Genomic DNA, 13,255 nt, shown 5'->3' on the forward strand with positions numbered 1-13,255 from the left:
AAGCTAGAAAGAAGGTACACAGGCTGTAATCTTAATGAAAATCTCAAAACTTATATAAAAATCCACTCAAAATGGCTCATAGAGTTAAACCTAAGATGTAAATCTGTGAAATTTTTTAGAGTCAATTACAGATATTCTTCAGAATCTAAAACTAGAAACAATTCTTGAAATCACAAGCATGTTCATCAAAGGAAAAAGCAAGGTCTGTAAATTGAAAATTTGAACTTTATTAATGTTAAAAACTTTTGCTCTGTTTAAGAGGATGAATAAACATACCACAGAATGACAGAAAAATTAGCAACCATCTATGTGACTGGTTATTACTATCTTAAATTTATATAGAACTCTTACAATTCAACAGTTTAAAAAGTAAGAAAAAACAAAACCAGCTATTCAATTAGAAAATAGGTGAAAGAGAGCTAGATAACAGAGTAAGTGTTATCTACTGTCATCTCCCTACAGTGTACTGATTTTTGATAACCACCCTTTGTAGGAGTTAAAAGGCTAGAAGTTCCAGAATACTGTTGGAGAAAAAAAAGAGAGAATAGACACATTGAAGAATGTAAGAACAATTTTAGTTCACCTACATCACTCCTGTCCCAAGGTGACACAACTTGGATCCAAGAGAGACTCCCTCAGCCTGTGATTCTTCCCACAGAGGGAAGTGAGAGCATAGTGAGCAAGTTTCTGGCTTTTCTACCTGTGCAGTACACTCCAAGAGACCCACCTATTTCTGGCCCCACCCAGAATAATGGGATTGGCCTGGCTAAGTGTCTGGAAGAGACTAGGAGTGGGGAAAACAGGGAGGGACTCACAGGGCTTGAAACTCAAGAAAGGGCTGTGTATCCTACTAACCACTTGGCAAACTGTCAGCAGGCCCACTCACAAGCTGTTTGGGACACTTAGCCTGTGGTTTACCATCACACCAGCTGATTCACAGGTGATTCCAACAATTCATATGCCTTACTGCCCTCCTTCCCCACATCTGGCTTTCATGTGCACCCCCTAGATGGGGAGTGCAAGCATAGTCAGCTGCCACAAATCTTTGGGATTTAGAGAATGCACACAAGCATGAGCATTTCCGGGCACTACCCCAAAGAAAAACATGAGATACTCTTAACACCCAGCCTAGTTTTATAGGATACAAAGAAAGCATACAATCTTAGGGATTCTTCCTAAAAGATAATGGGTGAAAGTGTGGAGTGGGTACATCTATTGAAAATGTCTGAGAGAAGCTTCGTGAAGGTGTTTCTTTCCCAACACCAGTCAGTAAAGACTAGAGGAGGTCACTACATATGTTAAGATGGCAACATAAGATTGATTCAGATGTTAAGATAGCAGCATAACACAGTTAATGAAATGAAGAGTGCAATAGAGAGTTTTAGCATTATATTTGATGAATTAGAAGAATTTGTGAACTTGAAAGCAAGTCATTTGAAATTATCCAGTCAGGCAAGAAAAAAATGATTGAAAAGTAATTAAGAAAGCTTAAGGTATTTATGGACATTGTCAAAAGAAGTGATACACAGATTGTGAGAGTCTCAGAAGGAGGAGAAAGAAAGAAGCACAAAGCTTAAAGAAATAATGTCTAAAAACTTCCCAAATTTTGGGAGACATCTAGATATCGGACATAAGATTCAAGAGTTCCCAAACAGATTCACCTGAAGATTACTGTACTGAGGCACGTTATAATCAAATATTCAAAAATCAAAGAGTTAATTCTAAAAGCAGCAAGAGAAAAGGAACTCTTAACATACAAAGGAACTCCCATAGGCAATCAATGGATTTCTCAACAGACACCTTACAGGTCAGAAGAGAGTGGGATGATATATTCAAGTACTGAAAGAAAAAAGTCAACCAAGAATTCTTTACCCAATAAGACTACCCTTCAGAAATGAAGGAGAGGTAAAGATTTTCCCAAACAAAAGCTGAAAGAGTTAATCACCACTTGGGCCCTGTTTATAAAAGATGCTAAAGAATTCTTGAAGCTGAAACAAAGTGATACTACTTAAGAAAATACTGAAACAGATGAAAGTATCAACTTACTGATAAAAGTAAGTCTATAGTCAAGAATATTCTGATACCATAATGGTGGTGTATAAATCATTTTTAACTCTTCTACAAAGGTTAAAAGAGAAAAAGTGACATTAGCAAGATAGACAAATAAAGGACTCTATCAATTGTTCCCCTCAAAAAGATAACCAGAACAACAAATAACTACATTTTAACAAAAATAACTGAGAAATAGTGCCAGAGTGCATCAGAGGAGTAACAGAAACCCAAGTGGGCACAGAAACTCAGGATGGCCATGTAGGAAAAGGAAGGAACAACAAACAACATTGCCATGTATGTACCTATGCAACAATCCTGCATGATCCGCACATGTACCTGAGAACCTAAAATACAATTGAAAAAAAAAGAAAAGTGAAAGGAATGAAATGACAGGCTGGAATTACCTCAACCCCCAATTGAGACCAGCTAGGGACAAGGAGGAATTTCTCTCTACATGGAAAAGGTAAGAGAGGATCTCAGCAGCCTGCATCAACTCCTTGGATACCTACAAACATCACCATTAGGGTCCCCTGCAATCCTCAAAGTCACTAAGCTTATCTGAGGGAGCTACCTAGAGTCCACATAACCATACTGCCCCCAGAAAAGGAACTAGCACCATACCATGACCCCTGTAGCATATGCAACTAGTGTGCTATGCACTGTGGAATTGAAACCAACTGGAGTGTGCCTTGTCCTGGGGGCAAGTAGTCATAGACACCCTTTATTACTGAGGCTAAGCTGCTTCCCAACCACCCCATCTCAGTGGCTCAGCATCTGAAAACTTAGCTGTGAGAAACTGTTACACCCTTCCCTGTGGGCCAGGCAGAGGTAGAACTACTCTACCTTCTCCTTGCCCCTTCCCCACTCATACCAAACTGGACCCAAAGTTGTACCCTGTCTCCTGGGAAAACAGTACCTTAGCGCTCAGAGCAATCACATCTCCTCAGTGCCTCAATTTGAAGCAGTATCCTACATTCCAGCAAAATGGCATCTAGGCCACCCAGAACACTTAATTCTCCCCAGGATTGATCTGAAGTATACTATCACCTTCTGGGAAATTGCTGCTCTAGCTGAGCTGAGTGCTTATCCCAGGGAAACATCAGTGGCTAAGCTAAAACACCCCACCCTACAGGCCAGACAGCTCAACTCATACCCTGCTTTCCTGGAGCTGTACTAGCTCCTAGAGTCTGAGCTGCAGAGACACATTTCTTTTTAGGGAGTAGATTCATTACTATGCTGTTCTCTGATGCCTCCAAAGCTGAAAAGACAACTGTGCTTTGACATTCTGGGAAACTTGCTGCTGCACACCTGCTCTCACAGAAAGAAGGATATAGCTAAGTCTTACAACCCTAGGGTCTATAGTCAACACTACATCTTGTCTTATCCCCTGGGATCTCAGATGCCATTGAACTCTACTGGCTCAAATTAATTACTTCTAGGTGCACTCTGCTCCTCAGGCACAAATCTCCACAGTACCTTTTTTTCTCAGGAATTGGGCCAGTACTGTGCCCTGACTCTCTGGGGATAGAACAACAAGTAAAACCCAGACCCTAGGCCCAAGTGGATAGGGGTGTCTTAGAGTCCAGATCCTGGCTCTATGGGCACTCTACATCCAAACCTGCCATGAAGAGCAAACCTGAAACCCCAAACCCAGGTACCACAAAGGTTGATAAAACCCTGAGCCTAAGCTCTCATACCACAGCCATTACAAGATCCTGCACCAGGAACCCAGTGACACTGCAGCTACTTGTAGGCCATGTCAGACCTAGGAACAAGAGAGATCCTCTTGATAAGCCTCCCTATTGTGCTGAAATTAAATATAGGAGGACTCCAAGAATACTCAACATTAATGAAATTAACTATCCATACCAGCACTGCCACTAACTTCTACAACTTAGGCCTCTAAGACACTCACGGTTATTGCTGACATTAATTGCAGCTGGAAAACCTGCACGGACACTATATCATTGCACTTACCTAGAAACAAAATCATCACACCTTTCCCAACTGGTACACTAAAGCCCAACTGCAGGTGAAAATATTTTTCTATGAAAGCTACTCTATAAGATTTGGAAGGCATGATTGTTCCAACAGGTATGTGGATCAATGCAGGGACACAAGAAACATGAAAAAGGGAGGAAATATGGCACCACCAAAGGAACATAGTCTTTAGTAAAAGAATCCAATGAAAAGGAAGCTAATGAATTTCCAGAAGAGGAATTCAATGTAATGATATTAAGGTAACTCAGTGAAGTAAAAGATAATACAGTAGATAATTCAATGAAATCGGAAATAATTTATAATATGAATGAGAAATTTAACAAAGAGATAACTAAAATGAATAAAACAATTTTCTCAGCTGCAGAATTTGATGAATGAAATGAAAAGTACAGTACAGGCCTTCAAGAAGAGACTTGATCAAGCAGAGTAAAGAATCTCTGAACTTGAAGACAGGTTGTTGAAATTACCTGGGCTGTGGAAAAATAATAGAAAGCCTACAGTACTTATGGAACACTATTAGGCAAACAAGTATTTATTTTATGAGCTTTCCAGAAGAAGAGAAAGGAAAAGCGGAGAAAACGTGTTAATGAAATAATAGCTGAAAACTACCCAAGGCTGTGGAGAGATATGGACATCTGGATCCAGGAAGTTCAAACATCCCCAAAGAGACTTAACCCAAACAGATCCTCCTGTGATATATTACAGACAAATTTTCAAAAGTCAAAGACAAAGAGAAAATTCTAAAGATAGCCAGAGGTAAGTGGAAAGTCACATATAAAGGAATCCCTAAGTAGACTAACAGCATTTCTCTGAAGAAACTTTAAATAAAAAACTGGAAACAGGCCGGGCACAGTGGCTCACACCTGTACTCTCAGCACTTTGGGAGACCGAGGTGGGTGGATCATGAGGTCAGGAGTTCAAGACCAGCCTGACCAATATGGTGAAACCCCATTTCTACCAAAAATACAAATATTGACTGGGCATAGTGGCATGTGCCTGTAGTCCCAGCTACTTGGAGGCTGAGGTCAGGTTACCTAAAAAGGCAAGAGGCTATGGCCAGACTGCCTTTCTAGATTTTTCCTCAAAGGGCATTTCTGAAAGAAAGGCAGCAGCCCCAGTCAGAGGCTTATAGATAAAATTTCCATCACCCTGGGACAGAGTGCCAAAGAAGGGTATTACATAATGGAAGTGATCAATGCAATGAGAAAAGCTAACCATCTTAAATATATAAGCACCCAATACAGGAGCACCTCAATTCATAAAACTAATTCTTAGCGACCTGCAAAGGGACTTAGACTCCCACACAATAATAGTGGGAGACTTTAATACCCAACTGTCAATATTAGATCAGCAACATAGAAAATTAACAAGGATATCCATCCAGAACTTTAACTCAGCTCTGGACCAAACAGACCTAATAGACATCTACAGAGCTCTACACTTCAAATCAACAGAATATACATTCTTCTCAACACCACGTAGCACTTATTCTAGAATTGATGACATAATTGGAAGTAAAACACTCCTCAGCAAATGCAAAAGAATGGAAATAATAACAAAGTCTCTCAGACCACAGTGTAATCAAATTAGAACTCAGGATTAAGAAACTCACTCAAAACCACACAACTACATAGAAATTGAACAACCTACTCCTGAGTGACTACTGGGTAAATAACAAAATTAAGGCAGAAATAAAGAAGTTCTTTGATGCCAGTAAGAATAGAGGGACAACATACCAGAATCTCTGGGACACAACTAAGGCAGTGGTAAGTGGCAAATTTATAGCACTAAATGCCCACATTAGAAAGTGGGAAAGATCGAAAATTGACACCCCAGCGTCACAATTAAAAGAACTAGAAAAGCAAGGGCAAACAAATTCAAAAGATAGCAGAAGACAAAAAATAACTAAGATCAGAGCACAACTGAAGGAGATAGAGACACGAAAAACCCTTCAAAACAATCAGTGAATCCAGGAGCTGTTTTTTTTAAAGATTACAAAATAGACTGCTAGCCTGGCTAATAAGGAAGAAAAGAGAGAAGAATCAAATACAATAAAAAATGATAAAGGGGATATCACCAGTGATCCCACAGAAATGCAAACTATCATCAGAGAACACTATAAACACCTCTATGTAAATAAATGAGAAAATCTAGAAGAAATGGGTAAATTCCTGAACATATATACTCTCCCAAGACTAAACTAGGAAGTAGTCAAATCCCTGAGTAGACCAATAACAAGTTTTGAAATTGAGGCAATCATTAATAGCCTACCAATAAAAAAATAAAAAAAAAAAATAATAAAAAGCTCGGAACCTGACAGATTCACAGCCTAATTCCACCAGAGGTACAAAAAAGAGCTGGTTTCATTCCTACTAAAACGATTCTCAGCAATAGAAAAAGAGGAACTCCTCCCTAAATCAGTGAGGCCAGCATTATACTGAATCCGAAACTTAGCAGAGATGCACACACAAAAAATTTTAGGCCAATATCCCTGATAAACGTTAATGCAAAAATCCTCAATAAAATATTGGCAAACTGAATCCAGCAGCACAGCAAAAAGCTTATCTGCCACAACCAAGGCAGCTTCTTCCCTCTGATGCAAGGCTGGTTCAACATATGCATGGTGGTTTGCTGTACCTATTAACCCTGCATGCATTAGGTATTGGTCCTAATGCTCTCCCTCCCCTTATCTGCCACCCCATGACAGGCCCTGGTGTCTGATGTTTCTCTCCCTGTGTCCATGTGTTCTCATTGTTCAACTCCCCCTTATGAGTGAGAACATGTGGTGTTTGCTTTTCTGTTGCTGTGTTAGTTTGCTGAGGATGATGGTTTCCAGCTTCATGTCCCTGCAAAGGACATGAATTCATTCTATTATACAGCTGCATAGTATTCCATGGGGTATATGAGCCACATTTTCTTTATCCAGTCTATCATTGATGAGCATTTGGGTTGGGTCCAAGTCTTTGCTTCTGTAAACAGTGCTGCAATAAACATACGTATACATGTCTTTATAGTAGAATGATTCATATTGCTTTGGGTATATAAGTAATGGGATTGCTGAGTTAAGCAGAATTTCTGGTTCTAGATCATTGAGGAATCACCACACTGTCTTCTACAATGGTTAAACTAATTTACACTCCCACCAGCAGTGTAAAAGCATTCCTATTTCTCTGCAGCCTTGCCAGCATCTGTTGTTTCCTAACTTTTAAATGAGTGCCATTCTAACTGATGTGAGATGGTATCTCATTAGGTTTTGATTTGCATTTCTCTAATGAACGGTAATAATGAGCCTTTTTCATGTTTGTTGTTTACATGTCTTCTTTTGAGAAGTGTCTGTTCATACCCTTTGCCACTTTTTGATATGGTTGTTTTTTTCTTATAAATTTGTTAAAGTTCCTTGTGGATTCCAGATGTTAGAACTTTGTCAGATGGGTAGCTTGCAAAAATTTTCTCCATTCTGTAGGTTGCCTGTTCACTCTGATGATAGTTTCTTTGGCCATGTGGAAGCTCTTTAGTTTAATTGGATCTCATTTGGCAATTTTGGCTTTTGTTGCAATTGCTTTTGGTATGATGAATTGACAGAAATAGGCCTCAGAAGATGGGTAATAAAAAACTTTCCTGAGCTAAAGGAACACGTCGTAACCCAATGCAAAGAAACTGAAAACCTTGAAAAAAGGTTAGATGAAATGCTAACTAGTATAATCAGCTTAGAGAAGAACATAAAATACTTGATGGTGCTGAAAAACACAGCACAAGAACTACGTGAAGCAAACAAAAGTTTTAATAGCCAAACAATGGAGCAGAAGAAAGGATATCAGAGATTGAAGATCAACTCAATGAAATAAAAAGAGAAGGGAAGTCAAGAGAAAAGGGTGAAAAGAAGTGAACAAAGCCTCCAAGAAATACGGGATTATGTGGAGAGACCTAAATCTATGCTTGATCAGTGTACCTGAGTGTGATGGGGAGAATGAATCCAAGCTGGAAAACACACTCCAAGATATTATCCAGGAGAATGTCACCAGCCTAGCAAGGCAGTCCAACGTTCAAATTCAAGAAATACAGAGAACTCCACAAAAATATTCCTCAATAAGAGCAAACACAAGGCACATAATCAGATTCACCAGGGTTGAAATGAAGGAAAAAATGCTAAGGGCAGCCAGAGAGAAAGATCAGGTCACCCAATCAGAGAGGGAAGCCAATCAGACTCACAGCAGAGCTCTACACAGAAACCCTACAAGCCAGAAGAGAGTAGGGGCCAGTATTCAACATCCTTAAAGAAAACTTTCAACCCAAAATTTCATATCCAGCCAAACTAAGCTTCATAAGTGAAAGAGAAATAAAACCCTTTAGGGACAAGCAATTACTGGGAGATTTCGTCACCACCAGACCTGCCTTACAAGAGCTCCTGAAAAAAACACTAAACATGGAAAGGAACAAGTACCAGCCACTGCAAAAGCACACCAAATGGCAAAGACCAAATATACAGTGAAGAAAATGAGTCAACTAATGGGCAAGAAAACCTGCCAGTAACAAAATGGCAGGATCAAATTCACAAAGAACAATATTAACATTGAATGTAAACAGCCTAAATACCCCAATCAAAAGACACAGACTGGCAAACTGGATAAAAAATCAAGACCCATCAGTGTGCTGTATTCAGGAAACCGATCATGTACAGAGACACACTTAGACTCAAAATAATGGGATGGAAGAAAATTTACCAAGCAAATGGAGAATAAAAAAAAGCAGGGGTTGCAATCCTAGTCTCCTAGTCTCTGATAAAATGGACTTCAAACCAACAAAGATCAAAAGAGACAAGGGCATTACATAATGGTAAAAGGATCAATCCAACAAGAAGAACTGACTATCCTAAATAAATACGCACCCAACACAGGAGCACCCAAATAGATAAAGCAAGTTCTTATTGACCGACAAGGAGAGTTAGACTCCCACACAATAATAGTGGGAGACTTCAGCACTCAACTCTCAATATTAGATAGATCAACGAGACAAAATTAACAAGGACATCAGGACTTGAATGCAGAGCTGGACTAAGCAGACCTAATAAACATATGCAGAACGGTGCACCCTAAATCCACAAAATATACATTCTTCTCAGTGCCACATAGCACTTACTCTAAAAATGACCACATAATTGAAGCAAAACACTCCTCAGCAAATGCGAAAGAGTGGAAATTATAATAAACAGTCTCAGACCACAGCGCAATCAGCTTAGAACTGAGGATTAGGAAACTCACTCAAATCTGCACAACTACTCAGAAACTGAACAACTTGCTTCTGAGTGTTGACTGGATAAACAATGAAATGAAGACAGAAATAAAGATGTTCTTTGAAACCAATCAGAATGAAAACACAACTTACCAGAATCTCTGGGACACCATTAAAGCAGTGTGAAGAGGGAAATTTATAACAATAAATGCCCACCAGAGAAGCGAGGAAAGATCTGAAATCGACACCCTATCATCAAAGTTGAAAGAGCTAGAGGAGCAAGATCAAAAATACTCAAAACTAGTAGAAGACAAGAAATAACTAAGATAAGAGCAGAAATGGAGTTAGAGACACAAAAATCTCTTCAAAAAATCAATAAATCCAGGAGCTGGTTTTTGAAAGATCAACAAAATAGACCACTAGCCAGACTAATAAAAAAGAAAAGAGAGAAGAATCAAATAGATGCAATAAAAAATGATAAAGGGGATATCACCACCGATCCCACAGAAATACAAACTACCATCAGAAATTACTACAAACAGCTCTATGCACATAAACCAGTAAACCTGGAAGAAATGGTTAAATTCCTGGACACTTGCCCTCTACCAAGACTAAATGAGGAAAAAGTCGAAACCCTAAATAGACCAATAATAAGGGCCAAAGTTGAGGCAGAAATCAATAGCCAACCAAGCAAAATAGTAGATAAATAAGTATTTTACAGAGTGAAGATGTCAAAAATTAAGTGAAACTTTAGAAATCAGAGGCTTGAGTTATATTTTAAAATTACTCTTTAATATATATGTGATCATGAATACTTTCTCACTTCAAAAAGCCGGAATATTACAAATGCTTTTAGTGATAGATGCTTTTAGTGATCTCTTTGAACACCTTTCTTCTCTGTCTTATTTTCTTCTCTCCACCCCTAGAAATAACTTCTTTGTTTTTTATGATATATCTATTTTGATACATATAAATTTAATTTTTGCACTACTTATGGAATTCTAATGTATCATTTTTAAATTTATTCTGTTAAAAGATATTTTGTTAGCTATGTTTTACAGCAAAGGCTCCACTGAACATGGTACCTCTTGTGTTTAAATGTTTCTCCATACTCCATAGATACTAAATTTCTGGTCATGTTACAAATGCTATAGACCTACCTATAAATGCTTGAATCTATTTCTGCGTTTGCTATACTGTCTTTTAACTTTGCTTATGGTCTTTTAACTTTGCTTATGGTGTCTTTAGCTGTATAGAAGTTTTAAATTTGAATGTTGTAAAATGTGTCAGTCTTTCCATTTATAGGTTTTGTTCCTGGTGTCTTCCAGCTAACAAATGTAATTTCAGCAAACAAGCATGACAGGTGCTTCTTGGGGTATTTGTGAACAAAATAGACACAAAATTCTGCAATTGTGAAGTTAAGAAAGCATTGTCTAACTCAAGGTCAATAATGCATTTTCTTGCGATCGTTGTTAAAATTTTAACAATATTTGGATTTTTATATTTATTTTTCTATTTAGTGTGTGCTGGAATCTAATTTTGTTTTCTTATCCAGTGCTATTTGTTGGATAGCAGTACTTTGTCCATTCAATTATAATTCCACTTCTTTTATATACCACATGCCTATAAATGCTTGAATCTATTTCTGGGTTTGGTATACTATTGTATTTGTTACTGTATCTATAGCATACTGTTTAAATTGCTGTAGCATTGTGGTGTTTTGCTATGTAATAAGCCAAGTTTTTCCCTCTTTCTTTTTTCTTTTTTTTTTTGGGAGGGGGGACAAGGATTATTTTGGCTAATTTTGCGCACTTACCCATTCATGGAACTTTAGGATTTATTTAAGATTAAGTGTTATAAATTATTCTATTGGAACTTCATTTTTCAATGCAATGAAGTTGCAGTGAATTACAGAGAACTGACATACTAAAAAAATTGACCATTGCACACATACATGAATGTTACAGTACCATGTTTGTTTAGACTTCCTTTAATATCCTTTAGTAAAGCTAATTTTCTCAATAAATTCCTATACCATTTTTTGTTTGCCTCACTCCCAGATATTGTTTGTCATAGTAGTGAATAGGATTTTTTTCTATTACATTATCTCATTATTGCTGGTATTTAAAAAAGCTACTGAATTTTTTTTTAAGTGTTCGTCTTCTGTATGGTAACTTTTAGTGTATTCTCTTACTGGTTCTAATAATTGGTAGACTATACTGAGTTTTTAGGTAAATGGACAAATCATTTTTAAATAATAATAGCCTTGTATCTTGCTATTCAACCTTTCAGTTGTAATTGATGTAGATTTCTGGCAGCTATTTTTATGAAATTAAGAAAAATTCCTCAAATTTCTAATTTGCCAGTGGTTTTTATTATGCATGGGTGTTAAATTTAACAAATACATTTCAATATCAATTGAGCTTGTTATTTTTTCTTTTTCTCTCATTTTGAATTACATAAATAGATTTTCTAGGGCTGTAGAAATTTAATTGCATTTAATGTTAAATCACTGTCAATTTTGTCTAGAATGATGTGAGAAAACATTTTAAGATGCACATTCTCTGTTACAGAAAGTTGTCTGCAAAGGAGAAGGAGGTGACAGATTTGAAAACCTAGCATTTGACCAAAGGTAAAGTATTACCAGAAAAATACCATTTTCTTAGTTATATTTAATTATCATTAAAACAATTCATTTAGTATCAGAAAGGTTTGTTTATGGTCTGCTGTTATTAAGTTTAAATGCTTTGTTCTTGAATTTACAAGAAAAAGCAAGTATTATAGGGTCTATAAAATTAGTTCTCAGTGAGGAACGATTTTACTCTTGTTTCCTCAGGAGATATTTGGCAAACATTTGGAAACATTTTTGCTTGTCACTACTGTGGAAAGTGAGGCTGCTGCTGCCATCTAATGGGTAGAGGCCAAGGATGCTGTGAAGCATTCTTCAGTGCACAGACTAGCCACCCCACAACAAAGAGTTTTTCAGCCCAAAGTAGTAATTGTGCAAATATTTAAAACTCCTGGTTTTGAAAGAAAAGGAAAAGTGTTGATTGCATAGGTAAACTAAACGTAAACTTTTTCTATGTAATTTATTTTGCTTGATACGTATTTATTATGCTATATTTTTTATTGTCTTTTTTTTTAGCTTTTTAGCTCCTCTTATTACTGAGTATGATAAGCATCTAGAAGAACTAAATGAGCAGCTGAAATATTATCAGGTATGAAATCATAGTTATAAGGCTTTTTAAATATTTTATTATGAAAATAAAAAGTAGCCAAGGTGGGCAGATCACAAGGTCAGGAGTTTGAGACCAGCCTGGGCAGCACGGTGAAACCCCATCTCTACTAAAAATACAAAAAATGAGCTGGGCCTGGCATTGTGCACCTATAATCCCAGCTACTTGGGAGGCTGAGGCAAGAGAATCACTTGAACCCAGGAGGCGGGGTTTGCAGCATGCCAAGATCATGCCACTGCACTCCAGCCTGGGCGATAGAGCAAGACTCTGTCTCAAAAAAAATTTTTTTTTAATAATAATTAAAAAGTAAAATAGACTCCCCCTTTTTAAAAAGACATTGATGAGGAAGACAACATTTGCTCTAACTAACCAATTGATGGCCCTCTGTAAGTGTGTGTGCATGTTTATATGTGCATATGTTTAAAGATTCTATTCTAGCTGGATACAGTAGCTCATGCCAATAATCCCAACACTTTGGGAAGCTAAGGTGGGAAGATCATTTCAGCCTAGGAGCTTGAAACCAGCCTAGGTAATGTAGTGAGACCCTGTATCTTAAAAAAAAAAAAAGAATTGGGTGTAGCGGTGTGCATCTGTGATCCTAACTACTCAGAAGGCTGAAGTGAGAGAATCACTTAAGCCTGGGAGGTTGAGGCTGCAGTGAGCTGTGGTGAAGCCACTGCACTCCAGCCTATTCAACAGAACTGGACCCTTTCTCAAAGAAAAAAGTCAAAATTCTC

General features: G+C 37.6%; 1 protein-coding gene across 5 annotated transcripts in view; it reads left to right on the top strand.

The window, feature by feature from the left end:
• The window catches only part of SCLT1 (sodium channel and clathrin linker 1), a 213,080-nt gene that overhangs the window by 33,692 nt on the left and 166,133 nt on the right, over positions 1–13,255 (top strand). For all 5 annotated transcript variants that reach the window (XM_074396909.1, XM_074396912.1, XM_074396910.1 and 2 more), the window contains exons 3-4: positions 11,856–11,914; positions 12,428–12,500. In XM_074396909.1, the coding sequence (XP_074253010.1) occupies positions 11,856–11,914; positions 12,428–12,500 (132 nt within the window). The remainder of the gene's footprint in view (positions 1–11,855; positions 11,915–12,427; positions 12,501–13,255) is intronic.

The sequence above is a fragment of the Saimiri boliviensis genome, chromosome 3, assembly GCF_048565385.1.
Source record: "Saimiri boliviensis isolate mSaiBol1 chromosome 3, mSaiBol1.pri, whole genome shotgun sequence".
Classification (NCBI taxonomy): Eukaryota; Metazoa; Chordata; class Mammalia; order Primates; family Cebidae; genus Saimiri; species Saimiri boliviensis.